At 41.3% G+C, this 17733-nt stretch overlaps 1 protein-coding gene across 1 annotated transcript in view; it reads right to left on the bottom strand.

The window, feature by feature from the left end:
- The window catches only part of AGO2 (argonaute RISC catalytic component 2), a 46424-nt gene that overhangs the window by 14685 nt on the left and 14006 nt on the right, over positions 1 to 17733 (bottom strand). Inside the window, exons 2-8 of the mRNA XM_063407480.1 lie at positions 14141 to 14336; positions 10325 to 10445; positions 4475 to 4656; positions 2425 to 2561; positions 2157 to 2291; positions 900 to 987; positions 82 to 229 (exon numbers count right to left, since the gene is read on the bottom strand). Coding sequence (XP_063263550.1) covers positions 82 to 229; positions 900 to 987; positions 2157 to 2291; positions 2425 to 2561; positions 4475 to 4656; positions 10325 to 10445; positions 14141 to 14336 — 1007 coding nt within the window. The remainder of the gene's footprint in view (positions 1 to 81; positions 230 to 899; positions 988 to 2156; positions 2292 to 2424; positions 2562 to 4474; positions 4657 to 10324; positions 10446 to 14140; positions 14337 to 17733) is intronic.

Raw genomic sequence — 17733 nt, 5'->3', positions numbered from 1 at the left:
GTTTGCCAACATTTGAACCCTTTTCCCTCTGACCACCTTCCCTCAGCCCCAAAATACAGAATTTTCAATGTGTTTACTTGCCTCCAGAGGAAGGTATGTGTGTTTCTGCTCCTGTCCAACTTGTAAACATGGAAGGTGAGGGTAACGTAAAACTAATTTATGTCTGTCCTTAAAATACTGAGCTACAGTGCATTCAACTGTTTGTCCATTCTCCTGCTGAAGTGGGAATCTGTTGGAAAGCAAATATGGAAAGCAGCTATTATTTCATGCAAAATACTTCCCCCACAGCTCCTCAATACACTCCTTGGCACAAGTTAAGCTTATTGAAGGAGGATGAAACAAAGCTCAAATGATTAAATACCAGATTCAGATACTGATCAGTTATCTTCTTGTAAAAAGCTGGTGTCAGTTTTGTTCCTTATATTACTTCCTTAAAAATGGCAACCACTGTCTCCATATTCAAATTATCTGCAAATCTCTGGTTGGTAGTTAAAAAGAAACATTTTTTTCCACAGGAAAAAGAGATTGCAAACATCAGGAAGCTGATCCCAACTGGCACTCCTTTTCTATTCCAGTTGTGGGAAACATTAGGCACCAAATAGGACACCCTGTCCTTCCAATTTTAAAGAAATCCCTAAATGACAGGAAAAAAAACAACCAAAAAAACCTCCCAGATCTAAAAAAGTGCAATTGGTTTAAATGGCATGATATTCATTATAGTATAAAAACAGAACATAAAGAACAGCAAAATTGGGAAAATGCTTTTGAGGTACATTTAAAGGTATTAACCAAAGAAAGCATAATTTTTCAAGGTAACTTCTCCCATCTCAGTAAGGCAGGCAAGACATTTTTCCAGCCTGAGATCAAACCTATGCTTAAAAAGCAGAAAAATACTTTACGTTTGGTGACTTGCTGGTCGTCTGGTGACATTGCACACTCTGTACTTCCTTTTCATTTGTCCACAGTGTGTTATCTCCACCTTCAGACCTAAAAATTGGGACAGCACAAATCACCATTTCTCCAAAATCAAGGTGTCAGCCCTAAACTGCTACACAAGGCCAGTTAAACAGTCTAATAAAGCCATTCTATTTAGCCCCAAAGGGTAGCACACACAGAATTAAAAAAGCAATTTATAGTCTTGAAATTCAAAACTCCTGAGCTTCAGGCAAAGTTCAACATGGAATTTCAGAGACAAGATGAAATCCCAAAGCCCCCAGAGCTCACACAAGACTCTGAGCACATTCTGCAAATTCCAGTTCTGTACCTTAAGGAAGGCCAGGATGGGGAAAGGACAAAAAGGGCACACAAGCTCCTTGAAACAAAACCCCTTATTTACACTTTCTGTCTAAACACATGGGGTCTGTAAGACCTCCAGCTCTTACAGCCCAGCCTGAGCTCATGAACTGTTTGGGAATCCCCAAACAGCCTCTCCAGGAGCTCGTGGGAATGAGGCCATGGGGAAGCAATTCAGTGCCTGATCATCCTTTCAAAACATTTACAACCAATGCAAACTCAGGATCTATTTTAACTTTCCCTGCTAACTTCTAGTTGAGCAAAGATAATTTTGTTGACTTTTTTTTTTGGAAACACAAAATGAAGGTGCAGGATGGATTTATGGATTTATTGTTTTTAAAGTTGCTTGCTTTTTGCCAAGAGTATCAGGAGGGAAGGATCTCCATTTTGCAGAAGAAGCCTTCAGTGAACAAAACCAGTAAGGTTTCTTCCTCCTGTTCTCTTTGATTCAGTCACTACACACTAGAATAACTTATTTCCTTGCAGGAGAGTATATGCAGGACAGATGCCTAAGTATGCAAAAACACTAATTATTATTATAAAACCAAACGTTAAATATTTTGCTAAATTATTAGTAAAAACTGAAATATGAAAAACCTGACACCAGTAATTGGAAAAATTTAAGACTGGGTAATTAAAAAAAACACTATTAAATCCCAATCTTTGTAAAAACTTAGAAATCATCAGATTAGGAACTGGAATATTTTTGTCAGGGTTTAGAATTGGTACTGATAGGTTTCAAAAGCAAAAAAAAAAATTATTTTTTTGCCTCCCAATAAGGCAACTGCTGTAGAAAATATTTAAAACACATAGTTGTAACATATCATACTGAATAAAGCAGCTGTACGTAATTTCTTTGTTACCTTTTATTTCTTTGGTAAACTTTACCCTTTGGGAATCTGTCAGAGGTTTTTGTTGTTCTTCAATACTTTTGAAGTCCAGAACTTCACAGACAAACTCAATAACTGGCTGTGCTTTGTAAAATGCAGTTGCAGACACTGCAGACAAAAACATTAACAGTGTGTTACAACAACACAGAGGAAATTCTTAGGAAATCCAACAAATGGAACTAAAGTTTTGCTTTTCCATTAAAGAGCAAGAAGGAACAAGAAAATATTTCCTAGTACCTACCATCAATATTTAACATCATTTTCCATAATGAAGGTCTGACTGACTGATGGAAGCCAAACCAAACTTCTCTGCCACCACCCAAGGGATTTGAGCACCCTTCTGATGCTGTAAAGAAAGATCTCCCCACAGGAGTATACCTGCAAGAAAGTAAATAAATTCACATCATAAAACTAAACCAAAAATTGCAATAAAGCCATAACTGATGCAAAATCCTTTTCACAAAAGCACAGAAATGTCATTGTTTAAAACTACCAATAATCTGAGATTCCTGGCAAGACTCGGGTTACACCTCTCAAAGCCCAGCTTGTTACAGTAATAAACTGGCTACTACTCAAGTTTAAATTCATTTTCAGTATATTCCTTAATATATCTACTAATTCCAACAAAAAAGCATTAATAACTTTTTATTTGTATTCTATTAAAACTTCAGCTGTGCCTCCATAAGAAAAGAATTAAAAGTCTCTGTTATGAAAACACCAATGTAACAATCTCTCTTCATACTCTGAATTATAGACATTATATGAAGGTAAATAAATGATCTAACAAATATTTCTGATCCATCCTTCATTTTGATAATTAAGTACAGCAAACTTAATAGCAAACAAATCATATTCAGAGCCAATGTCTTCCTCTGAACAAAGATATGTGACATTCTGGGCTGTTTTCTGTGCTGTAAACACTAAATAAAGTAATTTTACTTTTTTTAATCCTAAATTTGAGGATAAAGTCAACATACTACAAGGCTTTTTAAAGTCAGTTACGTATATTTAACTCATTACCTGTTTAGAGCTTTGATATGGGAAAGTTCAGCCCTACTAAACTTTATTCTTTGCTTTCTAATTGACTATAATTTACACAGTGGTCTTAAGTGACATTTGTCACAGCAGCAGAATTAAGCCCAGTATCTCTTGGGTGTGACTGAAAATGCTGTAGGTTCCCACTTGAAAGACAAATAATTTTCAAGTGTTTCTTTCCTATCAAAATAACCACACAGGCTGACACTGATGTCCCCCTAGCACTGTAACCTTTATACAAAATTGGCAATAAACATCTGTCCAAGGATCACAAGAACAGGGTGGGAAGTTGTTTAAAATCCACCCTTCCACATCCACCAACCTCTAAGCACTTCCCACTGGGGGAGGGCCTCCTTCTCCAAGGCTACAGAGGAAAGAGGGAGATGGCAGAGCCCCCCTGAGCTCAGAGCACACGAACATGGGACCATTTTGAGATCTGGGAAAGGCTCTCGTGTCCAGGCTGGAGGCTCTGGGTTCTCCTGAGCTCAGAGCACACAAACATGGGGCCAGTCTGGGATCTGGGAAAGGCTCTCGTGTACAGGCTGGAGGCTCTGGGTTCTCCTGAGCTCAGAGCACACAAACATGGGGCCAGTCAGATCTGGGAAAGGCTCTTGTGTCCAGGCTGGAGGCTCTGGGTTCTCCTGAGCTCAGAGCACACAACCATGGGGCCATTTTGAGATCTGGGAAAGGCTCTTGTGTCCAGGCTGGAGGCTCTGGATCCCCTGAGCTCAGAGCACACAACCATGGGGCTGCTCTGAGATCTGGGAAAGGCTCTGTGTCCAGGCTGGAGGCTCTGGATACCCTGAGCTCAGAGCACACAACCATGGGGCCAGTCAGATCTGGGAAAGGCTCTCGTGTCCAGGCTGGAAGCTCTGGGTTCTCCTGAGCTCAGAGCACACAACCATGGGGCCACTCTGAGATCTGGGAAAGGCTCTGTGTCCAGGCTGGAGGCTCTGGATCCCCTGAGCTCAGAGCACACAAACATGGGGCCACTCTGAGATCTGGGAAAGGCTCTTGTGTCCAGGCTGGAGGCTCTGGGTTCTCCTGAGCTCAGAGCACACGAACATGGGGCCACTCTGAGATCTGGGAAAGGCTCTGTGTCCAGGCTGGAGGCTCTGGGTTCCCCAGGTGAGCAGGAGAGCACCGAGGGCCTCCTGAGCTGCCACTGCCACACAGCCACAGCTGGGCCATGGGAGCACAGAGTGTCCCCAGAGCCATCAGGTGACACCCAAAGCACCTCAAGGGCTCCTCCTCACCTCATGGAAGGCAAGTGCCTCATCACCACATCCAGGGCCTGGATGGTCTCGAACGGGACGCTCGGCAGCCGCCCGGAGAGAGCGTCATGCAGAGCCTGCAAGCTCACACAGGACATCCACTTTATGGCCACCTTAAATATTCTGTCCTTCCCTTCTCCTGGCAGCGTGACCTCCAGCTCCACCTGCAACAATGCCGAACAACAAACCAAGATGATTCTTTCCATTGAAAGGGGGAAATCAGAAGGGACAATGGATTCCTCTGAACAGCACCGCCAAGCGGGGGAGGAGACAAAAGCAAGGATGAAACAAGAACACACATCAGGTAGAGCCTCCTTTTACAGCTCCATCTTCCCAAAGGGGTATTTCAGAAGGCTGGAGTGCCTCCCAGCTGGCATCTATCTCCTCTGTGAGGCACCACTGGGATTTGGAGGCACTTGTATCAACAGGGTCTCAGTGAAGATCCCATAACCTGATTTCAGATTCCTGACAGAGCCCAGTGTGTTCCCTGTGTGATCCCCAACACATCCCATCACTGCTTGTGTCAGCTCTTGCACGCCTAAAATAAAGCAGGGGGTGTCACCACCTGCCATGATTCATGAATTTCTGGGATTTGCTCTCAAGAGCACCAGAGTGCTTGACATGCTACTGCTGCAGACATAGTTTCAAAGGAGCTTTAAAAGAGAGAAAAAAAAATCATCAATCACCCAAACAAAACAAAAAACCCACAAAAGCCAGCAAGCCAAAACTCTTAAAGTAAGAAAAGAAAGAATAAACTACAACTCCCAAGTACCAGTGATGATATCAGGTAGGGAACAGGGGCACTTCCTTGCCATGTTATGCCCTACTTTGAATTTTGTCTAAAAAACAGTTTCAAACTACATCGTGGTAAATTACTTCAGCCAATTACTTGTAATTACTCGTAATGCTGATTTCTCCTCTTTCCTAAAACAAAGGAAGTCTGAGCACCAAAGTTTTTAAGCCGACTAAAATTAAGGCTTGTCTGAAATGATCAGGCGGTCTGGGGGTGATTACAAGAAATAACACGATCAGAGTATCCTTTGTGCTGGATACAAACAAAAAGGTTGCATTTTCCCCTGTTAGGGAGCTTGCAATTTAAATATAAAAGGCGTCCACTCAACAGGCAAACTGTAATTAGCAAAAATAATAGGTGACTAATAGCAAGCTAATATCTGCCAGCATCTGGTCTCTTGCAACAACAATTTGCTTCTTTGGTCGAAAAATAAGAAGGAAATATAGAACACAAATAAGAAGCCTTGTGCCCCCAAAAATGAGCTGACCCTCTATAGCAGGCACCCAGAATTAATATTACAGCTGAATCTCTCCCCAGGGAGACTCCAGCAGAGGAAAGAGCTGCACAGCTGTGGGAGAGCAATGGGAACTGAGTCTAATCCTGGGGTCACTGCTGTGAGCCTGGCCCAGAAGATCAACCCTGCTGAGAGCAGTGCAAAGAGAGGACAGGTCTGCGGCTCCCACAGGCTGGAAGCTTTCCATCAAGGGTTTTTTCCACCACACCATCAAAAAGTCCTCAACTTGCATCTCATTTCCAGCAGATGGAAGATGTCTATCACACCTGACCTGCGTTTTCCTTTACACCTCTCCTCCAAATTAAGGTTCATCATTCCTGCCTGAGCAACCTGGTCTAGTGGAAGTGTCCCAGCCCAAGGCAGGGGCTTGGAACAGGCTGGCCTTTAAGGTCCCTTCCCACCCCAACCACTCTATTCTTATTCCCAATACTGGCAATACACAATTCATCTGATTATTAAACACTTTGGTGCCCTTAATCTATTAAAAAAAAAATCATTTTATTTTTTTTCCTCTCCTGGTTCTGGTATCAATTGACAAAACTCCTTCACCATGATGGAATGGGAGATGAAGAATTGTGTTGCAGTATCCTCAACCCTAGTGGAAATAAAAGGCTTGAAGAATTTCTATTCCAGGTGCCCAACTGCAAATGCCAGTAAAAGTTAGCAGAGCTGTGGCTGCTGAATTTGGCCCAAAACAGTTTTTGCTGCTGGGTCCAACTCCAAATGAGTTAAATTAGGAGTCACTGCTAAAATAAGTAATATTTAAATATAACTTTCTGTGTTTCTTCTTTATTTTTTTATTAAATATCTCACCCAATTTAAAAAAAATCATGATAATATAAAAAATTGTCCTTTATTCACATCCCACATCCAGAAGTTTACATATACTTTTAGGCACTGCTTATCAGAATTTTTCCTCTCTCAGTAATATTTTATTTATCCCACTCTGTACTTTTGAGGACAAATGAACACACTCACGGTTTGGCAAAGTAAGCAAAATATGAAAAAATTAGGACAAAGTAGTTTTAGATGAGAATTTTACTATGTCCTTTACTATTAGGGAAAAATCCTAAAGCAAAATACAAGACATGTTTTATTCTCTATTCCCAATTAAAAGAAGTGTTTACAATGCCAGGATGCTACCTGGTCGACCCACTGCTAAACGGCAACAAAGTTGACAATTTTACAACTAAAGGAGCTAAATGAAAGGGCTTTTACTGTAAGGATGTGAAAAATCATTAAGCTGGGAGAAAAATTTCAAAGCTGTTCTTAAAAAGAATAGGTCTTGAAGCTGATGTGGTCTGAATGACTCACACAAATCAGCATTATCACTGTTTAAAAAAAATAAAGATTAAACATGACCATGTGTTTCTGAGGAATTCTTAGTATTTCTTCTTCTCCATAAAATAAATGCAACATCACATGATTATTTTATCATGCCCTGAGCATACAATGTACCTTTTCTCTATTAATCCAAGAGCTTTTCCTTTCCAGGATTCAGAGAAAAACAGATTAACAACAAACTATGGATGCAGGAAAGAGCTCTGCTTCTGTCATGTGCAGAGTCTTTAGCACTACTTCAGAAAGACAAAGTCAGAGGAGCAAGTTAGTGGCCACAGACAGGATTAACATTTTCCTTCTAGAAAAGGGAATAGCAGCAGGATTTCCATCTCAAACTGCTGCTCTGCTCATTGGTAATTACTGTTTTTCTAATAAATGACTAATGAAGATGTAGGTTAAGATACATCAGTTGCTCTTGAATCTTGCTAGGTGAGAAAACTTCCAGGTTCTGGTAAAATTAAATTCCAGCTTTTAACTGTAGAAGTACATTTTAGGGAAATACACAATAAAGCAGGACTTGAACACAAAGCTGCTATTACAGGTGACTTGGGTTTGCTGTGCAGAATCTACAAGGAAAGAGGAGACTTCTAAGATCTTCCTAACTTGACAGTGCCCTAAACATTTCTTTCTTCTCAATGTGTACAAGTACAAGCTAAGAAAATACTATGTTAATATTGACATATTCCATATTTCTAAATATAGAATATGTTCTAAAAGGTCTAAAAAATGAAAAACTAAAGAGTAAAAATAAGGTACACTAAGGAAGGAATGAAAACAGATTTGATAACCACAAAAGCCAAGCAGAAAAATATTTATAGAGAAGAAGATATAAAAGAAGCACTGCTACCGGCAAGGACAAAAAAACCCCAGGCCCAGAACAACCACTACCAACAAGAGGTGGGGACAGAGTGCATTAATTAACTTAAAAGAGCAACAGGAGGGGGAAAAAAACCTTGGCAATTTGGTGTCAGCCCTCTGTTTAGCATCAGTTTTTCCACTAACAATGCATACTGCAAGTCAACTAAGATCTTCCACATAGATTAATCACTGTATGTTTGTGAATCTTTTCAATATGATCCTAAATGTAATCAGATGTGCAGTGAACTTGCTACAAGTTATGTACAGAACAGTCAAAAAGAAAAAAAAACACTAAAGAAACCTAATCTAATTATGCTGGAGGAAAGTCCTAATACCTACAAGCTTTATAGTGGTTTAAATCATGCTTAAACCAATTTAGCACCATGTAAAAATTTCCTTCATTAAGCTAAACTTCCTCATGTCTGATTTAAAACAGCTAAAGATTTACCTCTATTAGCTCTTTCCTCCAGGGTAATGTTAATATTTGTAGAGCAGAACAACTGACAAAGCCCTATAACCATTGGAAACAGGGGAAAAAATAGGAGTTTATTGAAAGTGAGCCTAAATGTGAGCCACAGATGAAACCACCTGAAACTACCTCATGCTAAACTCCTCTACGAACACTCCCCATTCCAATTGACTGTTCTGGCAAGGCTGGGAATGGAGGAGATGATTTCTGGGATGAAATGTTCCTTCTGTGCCTGTGCCTGCTGACCAAACAGGACTCCATTCCACTAAAAAACACATGGTAAAAAGCTGACTTGGAAGATTTTCCTAACTCTATCCCACTCAAAATGGTTATCAGAGCAAGGAGGGTCAACTTGCATCTCATAAAGTCACAATATTAATTTGATCCCTGTTTTCATGTATAAATAAACCATTTCTTATTTACCTTTACTTATCAAATGCAAAAATTCATATTTGTCATAACATACATGGTCAGTCATCCACTTCTAAAGTATTATAAGATAACTCTGCACATATCCAGAGTTGTTTAAACCCTAAGAGACTCTCACCAAGTACCCTTCCACCTTTGGCAAATACTTTGCAGTCTTGTGTGCTAAATCTGTAGGAATTGGAATACTCTATGTGAAAGCATGGGGAAAAAAAACTCTAAGACTTTTAATGATTCCTTTATAGTTTTCCCAGACATTACCTTATCAGTTAATGAAAAGTAATTAACACTGGAGCAGAGACTGACCTTTACTGCATGGCATTCACTTAAATAGATTGGGAGGAAATAAAAATTACAATATGAGATTAAGAGCTTGATTCAGGTAGAACGATTAACTATGTCAACCACTGCACACGCATCCAACATGAGACAGCAAACAACAGCCTGAACTATTCTACAGCTGCTGAACTGCAGAGGGCCTGAATGGTTCCCAGTTTCCACAATTCTCTGTCTTTCTCTTCCCCCTCATGTTTTATTTTTGTCTATTTAAGCTGTAATAAACTCCTGTGAGACAGAACAGTCCTCCCCTGTAACTGTGCACCCCCAGCAGAAGGGGACTACTGCAGAACCAGCAAGGATTGTGCCCTCCCTCAGGGACTCACCTAAACAAAAAAAAAGGCACAGGAAATTCAATCTGGTATTAGATGACACATGCACAGGCTAAATCATTTTCTAGGCTAAATCATTTTCTGGGGCTTGTGTGTAAGCATGTTCCAACAGAGCCCTTCCACTCCAGCAGTCAATGGGCACAGCCAGAGCCCCAAGAGGTCACTGCCCCACCAGGAGCTCCAAACACAGCCCAAGCCCTCTCCAGCAGCCCTGGGGCAAAGATTGCAGGTGATTACTGTGCAGTGGAAATCAATTTGGCTCACAGTCATCAAGGATTAGGGAGGAGTGGTTCCAACACAGGCAACAGAGAGATGGAGGAGCTTCTTTCAGCTACTGAGAGTGAGAATAAGCTCAGAGTGGGCCTTGATGAGATTAGCGAGGTGACACAAGAGCTTCTTGCTGCCCAGAGCAGTTCTTGTCCCTGCTCTCTCCCACACTCAGCTGTGCTCTCCCTTCTTCCCCAGAGCCACTCTGGAGATTGTGTCTGGGCAGCTGATCCAGCTCCCTAAAGCAGCAGAAACCACACCAGAGGGGAGAAAGAGAGGGAGGAATGAGGGATACAGAACAGGGAGTGACCACTGGGATAGCAACAAGCTCATATTTGTGTCCTGGCAAAGCACACCCCGAGCAGAGTGGCAACAACAGAGACATCTACTCCAGAAATAGAAAATCAGAAAGAGAAAATCAGTTTCTGTTAGTTATTAGAAATACTCTGCAAATACCACGTTAAAATCTCTAGAATTTTTTCTATTTAAAACTTACTTTATCTCTCCCAATGGGAAGTGGCATAGCTGTGTAAAGGTTTTTTCTTCCATCAAACACTGGTTTGCGATCCCCAAAAATCTGGGTTTTAAAGTGCTGAACCATATGCTCCACTATTTCTCTGAAAATGCAAAAAGATTAAGTTAATCCAACTTTTCACTTTGAATGTTAAGTAGTAGATGAGTACTAACAGTGATATTTACCAAGAGGCATTAGGTAAATGAAAGGGTTGTCCACTACTGTCTATTAAAGGCAAAATTTGGTTGACTGATCTGAACTGAAAGCAACCTTCCCACATACTAAACTGTTCTCTTGAAACTGCTATTTTTAGGGTTTTTTGGGGTTTAAACTTTGCTTCCTCTTTTCTGTGACCTACTGGAAGTGGTGAAGTGAAAGCTCACACTCTCTCAAGCTCAAAACAAGAGGTGTGTGGTAGATCCTGGGGCTTCAGCTCTCCTGTCCTACAGCCCTTTCTGCAGAGGACCCTGGACCAAAAGCTCAGCAGCCTGAGCAGCTTTCAAAAACATCATTATCCCAGCTTACAGTCCCAGTGTCAGGACAGCAGTTTATGCCAACAATGGCAATAAAACATTTTGCAGCTCCCTGAGAAAAATGATTTTTAAATGGTTTTTTTTTTCATACGCACAACAAAACTGGGATCCATCCAACAAAAGTGGGTATGTGCATTCAGTGGAGCTGTGAATACTAAAAGTACAGATTCATTTAAGAGTAGCTGGAATTAGGTTCCTTTTTTGTATGAATGGGGAAACCACTCTCACAGCTCTTGTCAAACCAGTGTTTACATCCAAAGCAGTTCAGCAGCCAGTGAGAGGTCAGCTGGAATAATAACACTCTGTGATGCCAAAGGTGTTTTGGTGCCAATGTCCCAGAGAGACATCCTTCAGTCTACCTGTAACACCCAAAATCCATCAGCAGGCTGCAATCTTAACACAGTCAGAGGCAAAAGGGCATTAAGAAGTGACACAGAAAGGAAATCACTGCTGAAACCACCAGCTCACAGATGCTGCAGGTTCATGCACCCCGACTTGGCAAGGTAATTAACCCAGCACTCAGGTAGGTATTACAGTGCTGCAAAATCTGAAATAAAACTGAACCCATTCGAGAAAATAATTAAGACTGTTTTAATTGGCAATTTCTTTGCTGTGTCCCAAGGTTTATCTTAAAATAAGATGGGGCCACTGAAAGAAACGCTGACCTCCTGCAAAGCATGAATCAAACCTGACCCAGTAATATCTGCCTCAGGTCTGCAGGGTCTGACAGAACAAATACGTAACTGGGAGGCTGAGAGGAAGGAGGTATTTTTCAACCTTGAGTTTAAGACTGAGCATGGAAACCCCACACTCCTTCCTGAGCAAGTTCTTCCGATTGTAAACTGCTTTATATAAAAAATGAATACTTCCACTTAATGTTTTCAAGCTTCAAACCACATCCACAATTAGCAAGGGTGCTTCTCAGCTGTGGGTGGAGATATTTTAATGAAAAATAAGCTATTTTCTCCATGCAGAGTTAAAAGAAGAGTTATTTACCACTTCACTAACTTCAGCCCTTTGGGACAACTGCTCTACCGAGCTCATGCAGGCTCACCAAGAACACTGGGCTGGCAACTGCAGGCAGAGTTCACCTTGCACAAATCCTCAAAAATTAAATTGAGAGCACCCACAGTGCTGAACCAAGCTCATACTGCTCACTCTGCCTGTCCAGCTACCCAAACAGATGTGGCCTTTCTGCCACAGGTACAGAACTGTAGCTAGACTGCATTAACTCAGGAGCACCTTGTCCCAGGTGAGTTTTCCAGTCCTGCTCCAGCTCATGTCTGTATGGAACATGAAAGTTCCACATGTACAGGGGATACACCCTGCAGTGGGGTCTGCAGGGTCACAGAACAAGCTGCAGTAAAACTGAAGAATAAAGCTGACCCTGATGAGGGAGGAGAGCAAAAAACAAAATCTCGCTCTCTTTTATCTAGAGGTTATATCATATAAAGCAATGATAAAAATTAATTACTATATACATGTGAATCATGTAACCAAAATACTAGAAACCTTTAAGCCAGCTGTAAAAAATCATCATTCAGAATTGGATTACATGTGCCTCCTGCATAATCCTGTATATGTACATATGTATTTGTACACACAGAAATACAGGTATAGACAAAGGACCAAAAGGTCACAGCTCACAAAAACCCAGGTGCAGGTAAACACAGGTACATCTACAGAATAGAGCAGTAGGCTCTCAAAAGAAATAAAACACTCTTCAGCATGTGAATCCAAATTGCATTCTTACAACACTGCACTGAGAAACATCCACTGCTGAATGCATCTATGGCATCTCTGCTCACTGCAGAAGGCATTTCATGTGTGTAGATCTGTATCTGCTCCTGTCACCAAAGAGGAGGGACTAACCTGACCAAGCAGAGCAGGTCATAGCTGGCACTGGAGGAAGAACTTGCTACTGAATAGAATCTGCCTTTCCAGTGAGAAAAAGTGCTTTAGGTTTTGTGGCAAGCACCCCACACTGGAGTGTAAGGGAGGTGCTCACACAGGAAACACAGAGCTGTGCAGCACTTGGCTCCCAGAGGAGCTGCAGAGGCAACCTGGATCAGCTGCAGTGGTGGCAGGGACAGCAGTTAAGGAAAGCAAAGCTCTCACAGCTCCCCTTATGAAAAAAGGACTGCACCAAGTGTTTTGCAGTGCTCCAGTGCAGGAAGAGCATCTCAGTGAAATCAGCAGTTGTCCTTGGGCAAGAACAGAGTTCAGCTTCATACACTGAACAACAGTGTTTGCTTTTAAAATTAACCTTAGCTCTTGACTAGCTGAAAAATTAAACTTACAATAAATCACCACAGGAAGAAAAAAAACCCAGGGCAGCAAAGCACAGTGATGCTGCTTTGTGAAAACACCATCATTACCAACTCCTCAGTGTAAGAGTGGAGAATGCCCTCAGGTTTATTAAATCACACTGGGAAATCTGTGGCTTTCGGGTGGCTTTTTTGACTCCACACTGTTTATTTTCATGACAGTGTATTCCACCCATGTGACCTTTTTTTAACAAAGAAAGGCTTTGCTCTTGAATATATAAACAGGCCATTCCAATCCTCTACAGTCAAGGTGGAGTTATGATGATGACACTTGTGGTTTCCAGTTGGTGCCAAGTCTCATTCTCAAGTTTCACTTCTGGCAATGCTGCCTCTTTTTCAAGTCAATGAAGTTGCACACTCCAACAGGGCACAGATGCCAAATGCAAGACCTGGCTGCTTGTTTCCCTGGACAGCTGATCCATCTTTTCACCTTGCTATCTGCTTCAGGAGCACAGTTTTCCCTTATATAGAATCTGCTGATGAAGGATAATTTCTTACTTGCTTCAGTAACTCCACAATCCTCTCCCACAAACAAATGGGTTTTGCCTCCTCTTGTGAGTAGGGAAAGGTGGGAAAACAAGCTGCTAACACCAGCTCCCTGCCAACTACACTTCAATATTTAACCAGCTAATAATAAATCATTTTTATCAAGTTGGCTTATACTGACCCAGCTTCAAGAGAGCTAACACAGCTTATCCACCTGCCACCAGCAGCTTCAATCAGCAGCACCTCAAAATTCTGACAAAATCAATCCAAGCAAAGACTTGGAAGAAAAACCCAAAAAGGATATACATATCCTGTTAATGGAAGTGATCAGTACAATCACTGAATAAAGCCAGACACATCTTTCAAGACATCAGGGAAGGCACCTGGCTCCAGCTTTCTCAAAGAAAAACAAGACTGCAAATAAACTGAGGAAAGGCAAAGTGCAGTGTTACCTGTTAACTCTTCTAGGACATTTTTCTGGCTTTATATCCAATTCATAATGGTAGATATCTATTTTAGGAATGTCCATTTCAAAGAAGTTGGCCTGCAGTTTGATTGTTCTCCCAGAAGTGCCAAAATCTGGTCGAGGAGGAGGTTTAAAGGCATATCCCTGGATTGGTGGTGGCAATGGGGGAGGAGGTGTGAGCACTGCAAAAGAGAGAAAGCACAACTTTAGCCATCAGCTGTCCCAAATTGACATTTCAGCAGATTTACAGGCTACTGGACCAGTGAAGCCCAGCACATTTAAACCATGACTCTTTTTAAACAACCTAAAAAATGAAAAACAAGCCCAAACCCTGCTTTCAGGAGATAATTTTTCTCTTTCTCATGCTGGTTCATAATTGTTGTATTTCCTAGCCCCACTGAAAAAAATCTTAAAATCAGTTGCATTTTCCTATATCACAAGTCAGCTGGGTACAAATTTCACTGGCCAAGCAAGAAACCAAGAATCAAGATCTTCCTTGCAGGGAAGAATCTTCATTTTAACACAGATCTAACCACATTTATTTGAGCAAACACCTGTACAATAGTTTCCACCTTTTTCCTCCATGCTGCAGCTCTCTGCAAAATCCCATGTTAGAAGTAAACTACATCCTATTGCTTCCTTCACACAGAAAACAGAGCAAATATTCTGCTGCTGCTGTGCTCACGAGCTCAAACATCAGCTGTTGCTCAGACAAAGCAGAAGCACAATGGCTGCTTGCTGTTGTTTCAATCCAGGAAAGTCCATTAAAAATCCACAGAGAAGTGTGTAAGGTATTGAGTATTCAAAACTTCTGCAACCTCAGTGCTCAGGTGTTCTGTGCTCTGGAGAAACAACAACTTGCTGCAAAATCTTCACATGTGAAATAACCCAGGAGGTTTCTCATTACTTATGTAAGAATCCAGGTGTGGTTTCCCAAGATTATCAAATTCAGTTCTCTGCTAGCACCAGACACAATTCACATCCCTTCATTACCAAATCAGTCACCACTTTTCCACCCTGGCTTTCTCTGCTGGAAAGCTGTTCCAGAACTGATGCTCTAATGCTCAGAAAATGCCATTTTTATTTATTTGTTGGTAGGCTATATTTGGTGGTCTTCATATTGAGTACTCCTGACTGTACTTCTAGATTTAAACCAAATACCCACTTAATACTAAATTCTAGGGTATATTCCTGTTAGTCCCTGCTCATAAATCAGGCTTCATCATTCTCATCCTTCCAGTCATTTTTCCTGGAGAAGACTAAGTGCTAACCACACTGGGGTTCCCATTTCTCAAGAGGAAAAGGCAGATGAATGAGCCCTAACCTGCTTTTGCCTGCTGTACCACTGCCTTGTGAAGGCCATCCAGTGACCACTGAGGGCATGAGCACCCATTTCAGCTGCTTATGATCATCTCCCAATTCCCCATTCACTTCCAGCTATGTTGTCTTTAATATATCTACTTTTTTAATCCGTATCTATTAACCTGCTGCTTTCTGAATGATGCTCAGATTCTCCTTTTCCTGACAATGCCTCTCATACCTCTTGATGAAATTTCATGTACTTATTCCTAACATTTATGCAGTGTTTGCTAATGAAATAATAAGACCACTCCCAACATTAGTAGCATCAACTCCCCACTTTACCCCTCAACACTTCCCATGGCCAGTTTCCCACTCATGAGTGTCTCCCTATTTTTACCACCCCACTAACAGCACCAATCTCCCCATGCACCAAATATTAATCAGATTTGACACTGGGAAAATGATAAAGGGTTTTGTTATTATTTTTTTAAAAATCTTATTTCTGATCTTGTCTCCCCAGCATATTCTAAGGCATCTACCCTTTTAATTTAGGCTACTGAAATCCAATTTCCTTTTTTCCCTCCCTTTTATAAACATTGCTGTGAAAGGCTGTGGTTCTCCAACACTAACTCAATCAACACACTAAAGTCGCTTCTTGCTGAAGATCTGCATTTCCATAACCTAAAACCTCATGTTTCAGTACTTCAGTTTTTGCCTTCAATGCCAATATAGCAATTTTCATTTGAGTATTATTCATCCACTTTGCTTTTGCAGTGTCAACAGCTGCTCTGAAAAATGGAGCCAAATATCACCTCAGCTCTTCTCTGTAACCAGGTCTTGCCATGGGCAGCATCTGACCTTACCCACCTCCATCCCTCCAGGCAAGACAAAGCACCCAGCTCACTCATTCTGCTCAAACTCTGGCTTTTCTTTTTAATAAATTCCTCCACATCCTGATTTCTAAGACATCAATTTTCACCTTTTCCCAACACTTCCAGGCCCTCTGCTGACTTCTGATGGTGATTAACTCGCTCAGGTGGCCCTGCAGTCACCACATCCCCCTGTCTGGGGTGACAAATTCCCAGTGTCTGTGTCACTCAGTGGAAAGGATCCTCTGCTGTGGATAGGACACCTAACAGAGTTATTGACAGCATTATCACTACAGCTGGGAAGGAACAGAGAAAATACTCCCACATGTATCTGTACTTGCAATACACCAAAGGCTTCTGTGATCCACCTTCAAATCTGATCAAGAGGATGTGCACAAAGCAGCCACCTCTACTCCTCCAGAATCCTGTTTGCCATCACTTCCACCTCCCCACCTCCCAAAATTTTAAAATAATCTGTCTCCCACATACACTTTCAGTCACTCTGCTGCTGAATCCTGTATGGATCACCAATGCACACATTTTTATTTCCATCTTTCTGTAACAGAACATTCCCATTTGAAAATGATGTCCTAGTCATTAACTTGACTCTGTGGTTTTTGTGTATTTCCATGATTCTCATAATAAAATATTTTGATTTTCTGTCCAGGCTCCTGTATTTTACCAGTTCCATTTCTTGTTAGCCACACTCTGCATTCCACATTGCCTTACCACTATTACCTGGCCAACTGTCATGAATATATTGATTTCCTTTCTCCTTCCTGATGATTTTTATTACTTCTAACTTTTCTGTATCTACTGCCACATGCCAATTCCACTGCTCTCCCTCTTCCGTGCCAGATTTGGTACATCACGACTGATTTTCAAAATGTCAAAAATATTAAACTTAAAAATTGGAAGTACAAAGAGAGGCATGATGGAAGAGGACACACATCTCCACAAGCTATGCTGCCAAATCAAGTAATTCAGTAATTAAGCAATACATCTTCCCTCTGTTTTAAAATGGGATTGTTTAGTGCTTCACAGGGGCGTAACAAAGCTGTATCTGTAAGTGTTCAGGGATCAACAGGAACACATGTTGCTCAACAACACCACTGCCTTCCTGCATTGGAGTTTTAGTGACAAACAGTGTATGAAAGTGAGGCTTCAGCCCCGTTTTTGAGAATAAGATGAAGTGCTGAGAGAAGCACAGACTCCTGGGGAAAGATGTGAATGCAGTTTTATAACCTGCATGACTCACTGAGATAAAAAAGCACCAAGCTGCCCAGAAAGCAGGACCACTGCCACCCTCTATTTTCATCTTCTACAGTTTTTTCAATTATTTGGGGTTTAGGATCCAATTAAAGAAATGAAAAAAAAAAAGAGGGGGGAAGCTATTTCTGGCTCAACT

This window comes from Prinia subflava, chromosome 1 (assembly GCF_021018805.1).
Source record: "Prinia subflava isolate CZ2003 ecotype Zambia chromosome 1, Cam_Psub_1.2, whole genome shotgun sequence".
NCBI lineage: Eukaryota > Metazoa > Chordata > Aves > Passeriformes > Cisticolidae > Prinia > Prinia subflava.
The sequence above is the reverse complement of the archived record's forward strand: the minus strand, read 5'-3'. Positions and strand labels throughout refer to the sequence as shown.